General features: G+C 34.7%; 1 protein-coding gene across 1 annotated transcript in view; it reads right to left on the bottom strand.

The window, feature by feature from the left end:
• Positions 1 to 17,975, bottom strand: part of RABEP1 (rabaptin, RAB GTPase binding effector protein 1) — a 79,540-nt gene that overhangs the window by 37,792 nt on the left and 23,773 nt on the right. The window contains exons 3-5 of the mRNA XM_024736178.1: positions 9,097 to 9,300; positions 7,116 to 7,276; positions 3,879 to 3,998 (exon numbers count right to left, since the gene is read on the bottom strand). Of these exons, the coding sequence (XP_024591946.1) occupies positions 3,879 to 3,998; positions 7,116 to 7,276; positions 9,097 to 9,300 (485 nt within the window). The remainder of the gene's footprint in view (positions 1 to 3,878; positions 3,999 to 7,115; positions 7,277 to 9,096; positions 9,301 to 17,975) is intronic.

Here is a 17,975-nt window from a genome sequence, read left to right on the forward strand (position 1 = left end):
TTCCTTAACTTCCTCTTTTGTGAACTGCTTGTTCATATTCTTTGCTTGTTTCTCTGTTGGGCCATTTGTCACTTATGGACATGGCAATTTTTATTAATTTTGGACACTAATTTTTTGTCAGGTATAGATAACTTTTAACAGTCTATAATTTTCTTTTCAACTTTTTGTGGTATCTTTTAATAAGGAAGTTTTATATTCTAATGTAGGCAAATTTGTCAATCTCTTCTTTCATAGTATTTTTACCTTATTTAAGAAATGTTTTTGTATCTCACATAACATATTCTCCTTTTTAAACATTTCACTGAAATTAATTTTTGAAAAGTGTGAGGTAGAACGCTAACCTCACTTTAATCCATATTTATAACTTTTTTAAATAAACCATACTTTTCCCACTGACTTGTAATGCCACCTGTCAAATATCAAATTTCCATATATATATGGATATATTTCTGGGCTCTCTATTCTGTTCCACTGGTCCATTTGTTTATCTTTAAACCAGCAACAAACTATCTTAATTACAGTAGCTACAGTAACAGTAAAGCTACTGTAAGTCTTAATACTGGTAGGTAGGGCAAGTCTCCATACCTTGCCTTCTTCAAAATTTTGCTGGGTGTCGGGGCTTCCCTGCTGGTGCAATGGTTAAGAATCTGCCTGCCAATGCAGGGGACATGGGTTTGAGCCCTGGTCCGGGAAAATCCCACATGCCACGGAGCAACTAAGCCCGTGCGCCACAACTACTGAGCCTGTGCTCTAGAGCCCACAAGCCACAACTACTGAGCCCGCGAGCCACAACTACTGAAGCCCACGCTCCTAGAGCCTGTGCGCCACAACAAGAGAAGCCACCGCAATGAGCAAGCCCGTGCACTGCAACGAGGAGTAGCCCCCGCTCGCTGCAACTAGAGAAAGCCCGCGTGCAGCAATGAAGACCCAACACAGTCAAAAATAAATAAATTCAATTAATTAATTTAAAAAAATTTTTGTTGGGTGTATTTCTGATCCTTTGCTTGTCCATATGAATTCTAGGATCTACTTATCGAGTTCCTTATTAAACCCTGCTGGATTTTGAGGGGAATTTTGAATTTACAGATTAATTTGGGGATATACTACTGCCTGCTTTACAATACAGTATTTTCTCACTCAGGAGCACACATGTATTCAAATTTTCATTTATAATGTGTTCCATAAAGATCTTACTCATTTTTATTTAGATATATTCTCAGGTAACTAATACAGGTTTTGTTTGTTTGTTTGCTATTGTGAACAGGAATTTTTCCCCATTGCATTTGTAAGTTGGATATTACTGGGGTACACAAACACTACAATTTTTGCATGTTGATCTTGCTGGAAACAACTTTCCTAATTGTATGTCTGAATATCCTCTTGCCTTCCTATACAAAAAATGAGTTTCACCACTTTCTTTCCAGTTATTATGCCTCATTTCTTTACCTTGGCTTATCTTATCACCTAGGAGCACATAAACAATCTGAGCAAAATCACTGAGCATGGGCCTCCTCATATGTTCCCATCATTAATGGTAAGGCTGCTAAACATTCATCATTAAGTATGATGTTTGCTGAAGGTTTGATAAATAGCCCTTTAATACGTTATTGGGTGTTTAAATTTATCAAATGCCTTTCTGAATCTAACATGAATTTATTACTCTTCTCCTATAATCTTTTTATGTGGTACATAAAAATAATAGGTTTTCTGGTGATATACCATCCTAAATTCCTGGGAATATCCCTTTTTGATCATGATGTCTTTTTTGCTTTTTCTTTTCCTTTTTTTTAACTACACAGCTGAAAATTTTTGTTTCTGTATTCCTAAATGAGATAGATCTAAAATTTTCTTTTAATACCTTTTTGTGAGTTTGTTTGTAATGAAGTTATGTCTCATAAAATGAGTTGGAGAGCTTTCCCTCTTTTTCTGTTCTCTAACACAGTTTGTAAAATATAAGGATTATCTCTTTCCAAGAGCTTTGGAAAAACCTGTCTGCAAAACTGAGTCTAATGTCTGTTGGAGGATAGGAGACAGGAGAAAAGGAGATTCTGACTATAAATTCACTTTCTTTAATAGTTACTAACTACATCGGCTCTCCTATTTTATCTTGAGACAATATTGGCTAATTATTTCCTATCAGAAATTTTTTCATTTCATCAACCTTACTTCATTTCAAACTTATTGCTGTGACATTGTCCATAGTATTTATTATTTTTAAGTCTCTACTGATTTGTAGTTATTTCCCTCTTTCATTTATAATGGTTTAAGTCTTTTTTCTTTTTTCCTAATTAGTCTTATCAGGTTTGCCTATCTTACTACTTTTTTCATTTTTTTCATTATATTCACAATTTTCCTTTGGCTTTTCTATTTCACTAATTTCTGCTCTTACCTGCATTATTTCCTTCCATTCATACTGTTTGTACTATTGTTCTATTTTTAGATTCTTGAGTAAAAAATTCAAATCACTCTAAATATTTTATAATTCTTTTTTCCATAAGAGTTAAATTTTTTTCATTTTCCAGACATTTCATCTCATATTTTATTGTAAATAATTTAATAACCTGTGGTCAGAGATTTGGATGTGTATTAACATCAAATCTTCAAAATCTGATGACATTTCCTTTGTGACATTATGAAAAGTATAATGTACCTAAAAATAACAATATTTATTCCATGCACTATCCTAAGTGCCTTATGTGTTAACTTATATAATCTTCATAACAGCCTTATGAAGGAGGTAGTATTATCCCCATTTTACGGTTGGGCAAACCAAAGCACAGTAAGATTAATTAATTTGCCCAAGGTCATCCACCTAATAAATGTTGAGCTCTTAACTACTATGCTCTACTAGTGTATGAAATATAATCTCTCTCTCACTCTCTTAGTGACAGGATTCTATGTCTATTACATCTAAATTATTAATCAAGTTGCTCAAAACCCCTATATCCCTACTAATATGTTTTTTCTGCTTGCACTATCATTTGCTAAAGGACAGTTTAAATCTCCTACTATAACTGTGAATGTCAATTTCCCCTCATAATTGTCACTTTTTAGTTCACATATTTCAAGGCTATGTAAGATGCATTCAAGTGCAAGACTGTCATATCTCACTGATGAATTATAAATTAGAAGGGGTCCCTCTTTATCTCTATTAATTCTGTTTTCCTTTCATCCTATCTGTTTCATATTACAATTGCTAAACCAAGTTTCTTTTGATTAGAATTTACAAGGCATTGCTTTAAGTCTCTTTTTTTTTCCAATCCTACTTTATCATTTTATTTTAGGTATACGTCTTATAAGCAATATAAATTTAGATTTTTAAAATCTAGTCTCTTTTAGTAGGTAATTATCACTTACTAGGATTATTGATACATGCCCATTTCTACACTCCTATATGTATTTCTACATTCCTATGTTGTGTTTCTGTTTACTACCTCTAAATTTTTTTTCTTTCTTTCCTACTTTAATTATTAAAATGTTTGACATCCCCTTGTATTTTTTCTGTTGCGTCTTTATAGCCAACAAATCCAGCCACACTATAGCTATGTCAAAGATCAATTCTGGGGCTGATGTCAGAAAACAAAGTCACCTTCGAAAACTTTATTTTCCTTCATAACAAAACAAGAGAGATCAGGTCTCATTTTGATAAGAAAATAAACACTGACTTTGTAACAAAGCAGCACAAGCATCACTACTGTCATTATTTTAAATATCCATAAGGAGAAATCATCTCCAAACACTTTCTTGCATTTTCAAGAAAGCAAGAGTCTTAAGATGCATAGTTTAAATTACAGTTTACCCCCTTAGTATTCTAATTTTGCTCATAGCATTAGGGCAAAACCTTGGTTTCAAGCAAATGGATTACAATGTTTCACAACCTTTGAGGCCTCCAGCTCTTTAATCTTGTCTTCAGCCTCTGTCAGTTTATCTTTCAAAGCTGCAATTTCCTTCTCCATAGGCATCACAACAGACCGAAGTTTTTCAGCATCCTCTTGGGCCTATGGTTAAAAAGAATTAAATGCTACAACTTATTGATTTATTGCTTTTCTAAAAAACTCTGACCTCTCCACTTATTAAAATTAGTATAATAAATTAGTCTAGCAGGCACTGTATTAGCACTCACAAAATTGAACCACGTCTAACTTTTAAATGCTGCATTACTTTGAATGTCAAGTCATAATTACAGCTTTCCCAAATATTCCGTTTAGAACTTGGGAATAAGTAGGAAAATGGATCCACTAAGACAAATTTGACTTTTTTTTTTTTTAAGTGAAAGCAGGTTTATTTAGAGAGATACACATTCCACAGAGAGAATGCAGTCTGTCTCAGAAAGTGAAAGCAGCCACAAATTTGACTTTTTTTTTTTTTAAGTGAAAGCAGGTTTATTTAGAGAGATACACATTCCACAGAGAGAATGCAGTCTGTCTCAGAAAGTGAAAGCAGCCACAAATTTGACTTTTTAATTAGTTGAGTAACTGAGTTGGAAAATATCTATATATAAAAGGAAATGCATATAATAAATAATTTTTATAATTCTGGTTACTAAATTAATGAAACCATAATCTCTTACAAATACTGAAAGGACTAATTAATTTTTTTAACATAAAAAATAGAACATTTCCTAAAATATTAGAAAATTATGTTTCTATAAAAGGGCTTCCATCTAATTATTTAAACAGGGTATTTATCATTTTACTTTTGATATCTACATGAAACAAACCCAAAAAATAACCCTTAAAACCATGCTGCTTTCCATCCTTCATTCTCAAAAACATGGATTAAAAGGAAACAACATCCATAAACTAGTAAGTTGGTAAGAAACTTAATTTTATTTTATATACACACACGTATATTCACACAGAAACAAAGGCAGACTCAAAAAGTTAGCTTTTTTCCTTCTAGTGAAAATGAAAATTAATCTTATTCACTGAATTTAAAACAGTCCAAGCTTCTCCTAAAGTGTTCATGATAGGGAAAATATTTTCTATGCCAAAATGTGAGTGGAGATTTAAAAAAAAAAAAGATTATCTCTCAGAAAAGAGAGACACACTTTGTTTTCCAGTGCTTGCAAAGTCATTTCATCATTTATTTTATTTTGAACTAAGTCCTGTTTGGAAAAGACATGTGAGCTTAAAATATCTTCAGCCAAGGCTAATTTGGGACGCTTATAGAGGTCTGCTGATTAAAATCATCAGGGAAAAAAAAGGAGAGAGGAAGCAAAGAATTTAATACAGATTGAGTTATTTATTAATGCAACGATGACCTCACAATTCCAAGTGATGCATATCATAAAAAAACTTCTAAAGATGATTTTTTTAAATAACAGAAAGGTCATTAAAAACAAGGAAAAGCTGAGACACTATCACAGCCAAGAGAAGCCTAAGAGACATGACTAAATGTAATGTGGTATCCTGGATGGGATTTTGGAACAGAAAAAAGGACTTGGGTAAAAACTAATGAAATCTGAATACAAAGAAAGGACTTTAGTTAACAATAATCAATATTGACTTATTAATTGTGACAAATGTACCATACTAACATTAAGACGTTAATAGGGGAAACTGGGAGTGGAGTATATGGGAACTGTGTAGTATCTTCACAATTTTTCTGTAAATCAAGAACTGTTCTAAAAAATAAAGTTAACTTTAAAAAATAAAAATTTTAAAAAGGATAAAAAGTGGCAGACTGCAGAAATTATGACTATGAATATATAAGAAGAATAAAAAAAAAAAAACTATCCTCATGTGAATGGTACTGTGGCTCTGAATAAAATGTCTAATGACAGCATCAACTATGAATTACTCGGAAACAACCTGACAGAATTGAAGGCTACCTACTTCGGCTAACTATGGTAGATGACTAAGTGACTAGTGATCATGAAGACGTCAGATCCTCATGAAGAAGCTGAATTACAATCTTTTCCTGAAATAAGACAATGTAACTAACTATTCCTCAAGGTTCAAGCTTTTGTTTTGGGTGTTGAGTTCTCATATGATTTTTATACTATAAAAAAAAATTAAATAAACTTCTAAATATATAAAAGTAGTCCTTGTATGAACCAAGACTATGATTAATTCAACTGAAAAGAAAAATCAAACTCTAATTATTATTTTATATGTGATTTCAAATATATGTATGTATATAAATTAATAAATTAAAAGTTTCTGGGGCTTCCCTGGTGGCGCAGTGGTTGAGAGTTCGCCTGCCGATGCAGGGGACACGGGTTCGTGCCCCGGTCCAGGAAGATCCCACATGCCGCGGAGCAGCTAGGCCCGTGAGCCATGGCTGCTGAGCCTGCGTGTCCGGAGCCTGTGCTCCGCCACGGGAGAGGCCACAACAGTGAGAGGCCCACGTACAAAAATAAAAAAATAAAGTAAAAGCTTACATAATCAAACTGGCCAAAAAGCTTTTTAAATTTTCTCAATGATAAAATATTTCATCTTATATTTAGTTGTTCTATGGTCAGGCATCTTACGGTAAAATGTTCAAGCATAATATGCAGTACATTCGTCACACAGGAACCAAGGTATACTGAGAAAGAAGGAAAACTAAAATCTGTTCTCAGGCTTCAGTTTAGACACAAACACCAAGCAACAACACTCATTCAACAAATATTTACTAAGCACCTATGCGCGAGACACTACTCTAAGCATTTAGGATACACAACAAATAAGACTTCTGCCCTCGTGAAGCTTGCATTCTAGTAAGGAGGAAAAGGCAGCAAACAGTACTAAACATAATAAATAGGTGAACTCTATGTACATTATAAGGAAATAAATGTTATGGAAAAAGAAAAATTAGAACAGGATAAGAGCAAGCTGTGGTAGGTGGGGGAGGGAGGTGGGCAGGTTGCAATGTTAAATGGGGTGGTCAGGATAGGCCTCATGAGGTGGAGGCAATTGGTCAAAGATTTGAAGATGAGGGGCTCAGCCAAACATATATCTGGGGGAAGGTCATCAAATTGTTTAGTACTATATTTAAGTCTGTGTCCAAATAATTTCTCTAACAGAAAACAAAAAAGTACAACTTCTATTACCATAATGATATTAGTTGAAGCATTACAACAAAAATATTTGGACTGAAATATTTCTACAGATGAATACATTCCTTCATACCTTTTTCATTTCATTTTCTAAATTTTCCTCCTCTTGACCTTCAGACAGCCTTCTCCTTAAATCAGCTATTTCCCTCTCTGCGGATTCTCGATACTGTGCCCACTGTGTCCGCTCCTGCTCCAGCCTAAGGTGGAACTGATGTTCATAGTCACGAACTGTTTCTACAAAACATCACCAAATATTTCTAAGCATTCTGGAAAAAATGTCCTGGCACACTAAAATTTTAGAAGTAGTTATATAAAGAATTTAAGCCTAGTTTCTGGAAATCTTTTAATTCACTAAAAACAAAAGCACTAAACTAACATTTCTAGTTCTTACTACACGTAGAAATTTTGCTAAGGACCTTAAATCATCTCTAATCTTCACAATAAACCTGTGCCACACGTTATTTTACAGATGAGGAAAGCTCAGGAGAGGTTAAATACTCTGGCCAATATTTCATAACCAGAAAGAAACAGAGCTAGAATTCAAACCTAAGGCCAACTCTAAACCCTATGTTCTTAGATACAACACTATGACTCCTAAGACAAATATAACGTGTCACCCCAATACAACTATATGCCTGAAAGGGTGAGAAAAGGGATATATTTTCAGAATGTTTTTACTATAACCCAAGATTCTAACTTGAGACAAATTCTATAAAGTCTTTACAAAATGACTTTATCTTTAATACAATCTAAAAACATGTGATAAACACTGCTGGTTGTCCATTAATTTCCACTCTTTCTTCTTTCTTACTAACAAAACCCCAATTTTGTTTAGAAGTCAACGGCCAATTTTAAAACTAGAGTTTCTAGATGCCTTGGTAGTTATGTGTAATCAGAAACCTCTATAAAGTGTGTGTGGGGTTGTGGGGCGGGGGGAAATATGCTGGAGATTTCTAGAAAGTTTTTGCTTTACTCAGGCGGACTGGAGGAAGAGCAGTCATTTTTTTCAGCCACAAGGCAAAATGAAGTTGAAAACCACATGCTAAGGGTGAAGGAAAAGAAAAGCTGAAGGAGCCTAGGACAGTGATGACATCAGGAACCACTGTACCCAGCCCTAGGTTACCCACCTCTGGATTTCTCATGTGAAAAAAACGAACTCTTATTTGGGTAAGCTGTTATGGTCAGGAATGTAACATGAGGCTTAGAGTAATCCCTAGGTGATGGCCACAAACTCAGAAAACAGTGCTTGTCTTACCTGCCTTCTCACAGAGTACTAAGGCAAAAGTGACACATAACTGCGAAGACGGGAAAAAAAGTCATCACTATTTCACATTTATATTATTAACAAAACTAATTCTGGAAACCCAAAGATTCAGGGGGCAGCTTATTTCATTATCATTTTTTCAGAAATGCAGGAATTAATAAGCACTAGTGCTAAAAGTTGATAGAGACTAAACTACTACTCTTCCTTTGGACCAAGGGTCACCAGCTGGTAGCTCATAAAGCCTATTCTAATCCACAGGCCACTCTACCTCATAGACTGAGTGAAGATTTCACATAAAAATCCAAATTTTTCTTTACAATGTAAAATTATGGCAACACTGGCCTGGATGGGCAATAATTAGCTGGAACTAATAAGTGTAAATAGTAACTTCACTCTTTGCATGGGAGGTCTCTCCAGTTCTGCACACTTCCTGTGCCCACACACAGCTTCATTCATTGACATTACTGGCCTGCCTCTCCTATAAGAAAATCCATTATGAAGCCCTGCTTTAAACCTTATAATGAACTATAGTTTTCATTTAATGCAGTATCTCTGTAACACTCTCATCATAATTCTCCATTATTAAATTTGTTAAAGATACAGATGATATATCCATTGGCTTCCCTTTTATTTTGAATATGACAGTACATCTTGAAGATGGTAATACATAAAGCCACAAATGAAACGTAAATGAAACTCAGGATATATTTTAAGACCTTCTGAAAATGTTCTCAATCATCAGAATCAGTTATCTTAGAAAATCATAAAATAGATCTGTCTTTATCTTTACCTTTCATAACAGCCTGAAGTGAAGCAACTTCTTCTCTCCACTGTCTCTTCACTTCATCTATAGCTTCTTGCTTGGTATTCTCAGACACCGTGGCAATGGCCTTGATATTTTCCATCTCTGCTTGGGCTTCCCACAGCTGTGTCCGAAGATGTCCCAAATCATCTTGTGCAGCTTGTAAAACTGCATTTTGCCTCTTCAGATCCTCTAGGGAAAAAAGTAAAAGACTTTCCATTAATGAAAAGTTTACCTTTATCAGGCTGACATTCTAATGAAAAAATTAAGCATTACATTTTTATATGTTAACTGAGAAAATCATTTTAATAAAGGTAAGATTTAACGTATGCTGGGTATCACGAATCAATTATTAACGACCTAACCGAAGAGCGATTAAGGCCATATAGTTGTAGAACTAAATTTAGGCTCTTTCACCCACTGGCTAACTTATTTAACCTCTCTGGCCTCAGTTTCCACATCGACAGAATTAGAATAAAAATACCCACCTCAGAAAGTTGTTTTAATGATAAAACAAGTTATTGAAACACAATTCAAGAAATGGTTAATAAAAGAAAGCCAGAGTACATGGCAGATAACTAGGTCTAGGCTTTTTTAAAGTTGGGATTAATTTCTCGGCACCCCTTTACCATCTGTTAAATATTAAATTGATCTGATGTGCCTACTACATGATTTAAGCCTAAGTAGGATATCTGTTCGGCCAAACTGACTTCCAAAAAAGATGAACCTACCAACAGTATATAGGGGTGTGTCTGTTTTCTCACACCCTTACCAACAGTCACTATTTTCCATTTTTTTAAGTCCTTGCCAACATCATGGGTAGAAAATGGTGAGTTTTAAAATCTATATTTCCCTATTAATAGAGAGGTTGAGTATCTTTTCATACATTTATTAGCGACCAGTATTTCCTCTTTGGTGATATCTTTTACCTGTGATTTCCAATGAATTGTTTTTCTTCTAATTTGGGAGAATATTTTATACATACTGGATATTAATACTATTTTATCTTACAAAACTGTTCCCAGTCTGCTGCTGTTTGTCTCAACTTCCTTGTTTTTTTTTTTTGCGGTACGCGGGCCTCTCACTGTTGTGGCCTCTCCCGTTGTGGAGCACAGGCTCCGGACACACAGGCTCAGCGGCCATGGCTCACGGGCCTAGCCGCTCCGCGGAATGTGGGATCTTCCCGGACCGGGGCACGAACCTGTGTCCCCTGCATCGGCAGGCGGACTCTCAACCACTGCGCCACCAGGGAAGCCCTCAACTTCCTTTTTAAAAAATATTTATGCAGAAGAACTGTTCATCTTTGCAAAGTCATCAATTTCCTTTACGGAGCACAATAACTACCTCGACCAGCCATGAAAACAATTTAAGTTCTAACGCTACTACTAACAGCTGTGTAACTTTAATGGCATCACAAGGCCATCAAGCCAGAATAATGGCAACACTTTTCTGTATAAACTTCTAAGTACTTGAAAAACGTCAAATAGATAGTATCAATGAAAGAACTTTTAAAAGTTGTAAAGATATTCCTCATTATCAAACAATCACAGGAATTAACAATTTGGTAGTTCAAATAACAGGAAAAAACCTAGTCATACTAATTTTAAGTGAAGTCATTTAAGAAATCTTTACTCTCTCAACATCAGTTTCACATCATTTTGTCCCCACTATTAAAATATTTTGAAACACTAGCCAGACAGTTATAAGCATTAGTTGCAGAAAGTAACTATCTAAAGTATCCTGAAGGCAAGATGGCTACCTAATAAATAGTGGTAGGTGTGTGACTGGGAATGACCCAGAAACTGAGTAAAGACATAAACATGTGAAACCACAAAAGTGTGTGTGTGTATCAGCTCTATATTCTAAGTGCTGTTTCATAAAATGTGAAATAAAAGACAAAGCATTATTTCTGGAATACTTTATTAATTTCTGAGAAATTAATACAATTCTGTCAAGGCTCAAGTCTATATACTTAACACCTCCTCATGCTAATTATCCCTGCTACTTTTGACTTCTTGGAAATCTCCCAGAGCTATTCACGACCACATTGTCACCATGAAAAGAAAAACTGCAAATAAATAATAAACCTAAATACTAATTTTGGCATGCTTCCTCACAGTTAAAAGCAGTATAGAGATCCTGGAGGAAGAGTGGATCAAATTTTATTCCTGACTCACTTTATAAATATTTACATAAGACATAATATACATTATTTATTATACATGATATATAGTATATATGTTAAATATATGTATATGTGTATATTTAAACCAGGAAACAAACAGAACTTTAAAAAAATTTTGTAACAAAGCATTTCAAACATGGTAGCCAATAGTACAAATTATTATTAAAGAACAATTTTTTGTTTTTGCATATGTAATTATGAAGATTTACAAACTCAAAAGTTGAGAGCATTATATTACAACAATCTTCCACATACCTATCACCAATTATAATGATTTTGCCATTTATTTCAACTATTCTTTTTTAAAAGTCAGTCCCAGAAACTGTATTACAGTATCTAATGCACTACATATGCATCTCTGACAACATGGATATTTTCTTACATGTACACAGTGCCACTGTCACACCTAACTAATAATTGTTTGATATAATCTAATACTCAATCTTACTGAAATTTCCCCAATTGCCACTAAAATGTCTTCTTGAAGATTTGTTTGAATTAGGATCCAAACAAGACACTTCATTTGGTGATACTCATACTTTATAAAATACTTCACAGAAACAAATATAAAGAATTCTGTAATGGACACCTCACCTGGCTTAATAATTTTTAACATTTTTAACATTATTGCTACATCAGCTTCAATTTCTTTTTAACCTTAAGAAATGAAACATTACAAATACACTACTTTCTTCAGAGTAACAACTATCAGGAATTTGGAGTTATCATTACCATGCATATTTTACACCTTTATGTTACAGGTTTTTAAACCTTAAGGCTCTCGTAGCATAGTATTCTTCTGCAATTACCTCACATCTATCAGTTTTTGAGATTGCTAATACATGCAACTACCTCATTCGTTAACTGCAATACCAGAGTACCAACAGATCAGCTATTATAGTTCAGGGGCATTCACGTGTGAGCTAGGAATCTACTTTTTCTATACAGATGTTCCCCTTGTTCTAAACTCTTGCCCCAGTCTTCCCATGTTTATAATGTCATCTATGTCATATATCAAATTTCCACATATATGTGGATCTGATTATGAAACCTCTATGCTATAAATATGGTCTATTCTCATGCCAATACTATATTGTCTAGACTAGTATAGCATTATTTATAATATTTAGCATAATCTTGTGTATGTTTAAAATTTTCCATAGTAAATAATTTTAAAAGCCCATGATAGTTTTGAATAAAGTGGGGGGACTTGGCCTCCCAGATATCAAAAATTATTATAAGCCTCATGCACCAATCACTCAGATCCAGCAACCATACCCCCACAGGCAATCTTGTCCCATCCACCAGTTTGCATTCTACAACTTATTGTTTTGAGATAAGTCACAGACATTTTTTTAAATTAATAAACCTTACTTTTTAGAGCAATGTTGGGTCCACAGCGAAACTGAGCAGAAAGTACAGAGTTCCCATAAACTCCCTGCCTCCCCATGCACAACCTCCTCTACTGCTGACATCCCCCACCACAGCAGTACCTCTGTCACCATCTCTGAACTTACAGTGACACATCCTTATTAGTCGCAGTCCACAGTTTACATCAGGATAATGTATAATGATGTGTGTCCACCAATCTTATGCAGAGAAGTTTCACTCCCCTAAAAATCCTCTCTGCTTTGCTTAGTCATTCCTCCTATCCTCCTAACCCCTGGCAACCACTTAGCTTTTTCACTGTCTCGATAGTTTTGCCTTTTCCAGAAAGTCATACAGTTAGAATCACACAGATTCTTTTCAGATTGGCTTCTTTCACTTCATAATACACATCTGTTTCCTCTATGACTTTTCACGACTTGATAGCTCATTTCCTTTTCACACTGAATAATATTCCACTGTACCACAGTTCACCTGCTCATCTACTGAAGGACATCTTGGTTGCTTCCAAGTTTTGGCAATTATGAATAAAGTTGCTATAAACATCCATGTGCAGGTTTTTGCATGGACATACATTTTCAACTCATTCAGGTAAATACCAAGGATCAAAATTGCTGAATCATATGCTAAGAGTATATTTACTTTTGTAAGAAACTGCCAAACTGCCTTCCAAAGTGGCTGTACCATTTTGCATTCCCACCAGCAATGAATGAAAGTACCTGTTGCTCCACATCATCAGCAGCTTTTGGTGTTTTAGATTTGAGCCATTTTAATAGGTGTGTAGTGATTGCTCATTGTTTTAACGTATTCACAGACTGGTGCAACCATCACCACAATCAACTTTGGAACATTTTAATCACCCCAGAAAGAAATTCAATACTTTTTATCACCCCCCAACCCTCTAACCTGGCAGTCTTAGGCAACCACTAATCTACTTTCTATCCCTATCACCTATTCTGGACATTTCATATAAATGGAATCATACATACTTTGTGACTGGCTTTTGTCACTTACCATACATAGTTCTTTCAAGGTTCATCTATGTTGTACTCTGAGTATGTCATTCCTTTTTATGGAGGAATAACAAAAACAATTTGTTTATTCATGTATCAGTTGACAGATATTTGGTTGTTCGTCACTTTTTGACTACTATGAATAATGCTGCTATGAAAATTCACATAGAAATTTATGTATGGACATGTTTTCTTTTCTCTTGTATATACTTAGAAGTGGAACTGCTGGGTCAAATGGTAACTCTATGATTAACCATTTGAGGAAGTGAAAGGCTGTTTTACAAAGTTACTAGACCATTTAACATTCCTGTCAGCAATGTATGAGGGTTTTGATTTTCCACATCTTTGCCAACTCTTGTTATTAACTGACTTGGATATAGCCATCTTAATGGGTGTGAAGTGGCATCTCATTGTAATTTTGTGCTTCCCTGGTAGATAATGACACTGAGCATCTTAACATGTGCTTACTGACCATTTATGTATCTTCTCTGGATAAATGTCTATTCAGAACTGTTCACCATTTTTAATTGGGCTGTCTTTTATTATTGAATTGTAAGAGTTCTTTATATAAGCTAGATAAAAGTCCCTTACCTGATACAATATTTGCAAACTTTTCTCCCATTTGGTGGATTGTCTTTTCACTTTTTGGATAGTGCACTTGGGAGCACAAAATTTTTTAATTTTTCACAAAGTCCAACTTATCTAATTTTTCATTGTTTGTTTCTGCTTGTAGTGTCACATCTAAGAAATCACTGCTGAATCCAAAGTCACAAAGATTTACCCCTACATTTTCTCCTAAGAGTTTTATAGCTTACTTTTTAAACCTAGGGTCCTTGACACTTTTGTAGATGCCGGGGATCCAATGTCCTTCTATAGCATGTAGACATCCAGATGTCTCAATACACTTCATTTAAAAGATGATTCCTGCCCTGCTAAATTGTTTTGGCACCTTGCAGGAAATCAATTTTTCGTATATATTTCTGGATTCACAATTCTATTACACTGAATTACTCCTGTCCTTATACCAGAGCCACACACTATCTTGATTACTGTTGCTTTGTAGTAAGTTTTGTGATTCCTCCAACTTTGTTTTCCAAGAATATTTGGCTGTTCTGGATCCCTAGCATTTTCACACAAATTTTAGGGTCAAACTGTCAACTTCTACAAAGCAAGCAACTGAGATACTGAAAGACACTGCATTACATCTGTATATCAGGGGAGTATTGCTAATGCTAAATCTCTTGATGTATGAACATGGGATGTCTTTCCAGTTATTTAGACCTCTAAGTTTTTTTTCACCAGTGTTTTTGAACTTCCCAGAGTGTAAGTGTACAATAAGTACACTTGTTAAATTTCTTTATTATTCTTTTTTTTTTTTTTTGGCCACACCACACAGCATGTGGGATCTTCCCGGACCAGGGATTGAACCTGTGCCCCCTGCAGTGGTGCAGTGGAAGCGTGGACTCTTAACCACTGGACTGCCAGGGAAGTTCTATTATTCATTTTTGATGCTATTGTAACTGAAATTGTTTCCTTAATTTCATTTTCAGATTACTCGTTGCAAGTGTATGGAAATACAACTGGTTTTTGTATATTCATCTTGTATCCTGCAACCCTGCTGAATTCATATATTACTACAAATGTTTTTTTTAGTGGATTCCCTATGATTTTCTATATAAAAGGTTATCTAAGAATAGAAATAGTTTTACTTCTCCCTTCCAATCTGGATTCCTTTTTATTCCCCCACCCGCCCCGTTTCCTTTTGGCCTAATTGCTCTGGATGAATAGAAGTGGTGAAAGTGGACATCACTGTCTTGTTCCAATCTTACGGAGAAAGCATTCAGTCTTTAACCATTAAGTGTGATAATGTTAGCTTCGGGCTTTTTGTAGATGCCCTTTATCAGGTTGAAGTTTCCTTCTGTTCCTAGTTCGGTTAGTGTTTTTATCATAAAAGGGTGTTGAATTTTGTCAAATGCCTTTTCTGTGTCTTTAGAGACGATCGTAAGTTTTTGTTTTTCATCCTATTAATGTGGTGCGTTACATTAACTGATTTTTCAGGTATTGAACCAACCTTGCATTGTTAGGATAAATCCAATTTAGTCATGGTATATCATTCTTCTTATGTGTTGCTGAATTTCTTGCTAGTATTTTGCTGAGGATTTTTGCATCTATATCCATAAGGAATATTGGTCTGTAATTTTTTCATTTTGTTTTTTGCTTGTGATGTCCATGTTGTTTTGATATGGGGTAATAATACTAGCTTCATAAAATGAGTATGGAAGTGCATCCTCCTGTCTACTTTTTAGGAGCATTTGAGAAGAATTAGTATTAATTCTTTGAACATATGGTAAAATTCACTACTTAAGCCATCTGAACCTAGGCTTTTCTTTTCATATTTTGTGGGTAGTTTTTAAATTACAAATTCAATCTCTTTATTTGCTATGGGTCTAATTCAGATTTTCTACTTCTTCAGTCGGTATTTGTATCTTTCTAGGAATTTGTCCACTTCCTCATTCACAGTATTCCCTTACACTTCTTTTTAATTTCTGTAAGGTCAGTAGTAATGGCCCTGTATTCATTTCTTGGTCAATCTAGCTAAAGATTTGTCAATTTGTTGGTCTTTCCAAAGAAAGCACTATCAGTTTCATTGATTTTCATCACTGATTTTTCTATTCTGTACTTCACTGAATTTTTCCTTTAATCTTATTAATTCCTTCCTTCTACTTGCTGTAGGTTTCATTAACACTTTTTCCAGTGTCTTAAGGTGAAAGATTAGTGATTTGAAATATTTCATTTTTTATACAGGCATTTATAGTTACATATGTCTAAGGACTGATGTAGCTGCATCACATAAGGATTGGAATGGTATGTCTACAATTCCATTTATCTCAAAGCATTTTCTAATTTTCTTTGTGATTTCTCTTCCAGCTACTGACTACTCAGGAGTGTATTACCTAATTTCCACATATTTGTGAGTTTCCTAAATTTCATTCCATTGTGGTCAGAGAACAAACATTGTATTATCAATCCTTTTATACTCAAATCTACTTCCTTGTTGATCTTCTCCGTGGAATACTGAAAAATACAACTCTTATTGTCAAACTGTGTATCTCTCCCTTCATTTCTGTCAGTTTGCTTCCTGTATTGTGGGACTCTGTAGTTAGATGTGTAACTATTTTGTCTTCCTGATGGATCGGTCCTTTGTCACTATAAAATGTCATTCTTTACTACCATTTTTGGTTTAAAATCTATTTTCCCTGATATTAGTATGGTCTTTCCAGCTTTCTTATTGTTGCTGTAGGCAAAATACATTTTTTTCAGACTTTCACTTTCACTCTATTTGTATCTTTGAATCTAAAATGTATCAACTAGACAGCATATAGTTGGATCTTGTTTTATTAACCACTCTGAAACTCTCTGCCTTTTGTTTGGATTCTTTAATCCATTCACATTTAATACTATTAATGTCACAATATTGTTGGATTTAAGTTTGCAGCTTTTGTTTACTGTATCTTATGTCCTTTTGCTCCTGTTCTTCTTTCATTGCTTTCTTTTGACTTAAGTGAATAATTTCTAATGTAACATATTAATTCCTTTCAAAATTATTTCATTATATTTTCTTGTGTTATTTCTTTAGTGGTTGCTCTAAGGCTTACCATGTACATCTATTTTTTTTTAATATTTATTTATTTATTTAGGCTGCACCGGGTCTTAGTTGCAGCACATGGGATCTTCATTGTGGCATGCAAGATCTTTTTAGTTGCAGCATGTGGACCTCTTAGTGGCAGCATGCAAACTCTCAGCTGCAGCAGGCATGCGGGATCTAGTTCCCCGACCAGGGATTGAACCCGGGCCCCCTGCAATGGAAGCACAGAGTCTTACCCACTGGACCACCAGGTAAGTCCTATTACCATATACATCTTAATAGAATCTACTTCAGATTTGTATAACCCTAATACCCATGAAACATAGAAATGTTACTCCTCTATAGCTCTCTTCCCTTTTTCCATGTCTATACTATTATTGCTATTACACTGCCACCTATATATGTTATACACCCAATGATACACTGCTATACTTACTGCTTCATATAATTGTCTTTAAAAATCTGAGAAAAGAAAGGAGACCAAGTATATATTTATACCATCTATTATATCGCCCTTCTTATAGTTCATTTCTGGCTTTCTCCACTTGATCTTGTGGGTTGGAATTACTATCTGGTGTCATTTCCTTAGTCCAATATAGCTTTCCTCCCATCCAACTCCTTTGTGCTGATATTGGCA

This window comes from Neophocaena asiaeorientalis, unplaced genomic scaffold (assembly GCF_003031525.2).
Source record: "Neophocaena asiaeorientalis asiaeorientalis breed wild unplaced genomic scaffold, Neophocaena_asiaeorientalis_V1.1 scaffold129, whole genome shotgun sequence".
Taxonomy (NCBI): Eukaryota; Metazoa; Chordata; class Mammalia; order Artiodactyla; family Phocoenidae; genus Neophocaena; species Neophocaena asiaeorientalis.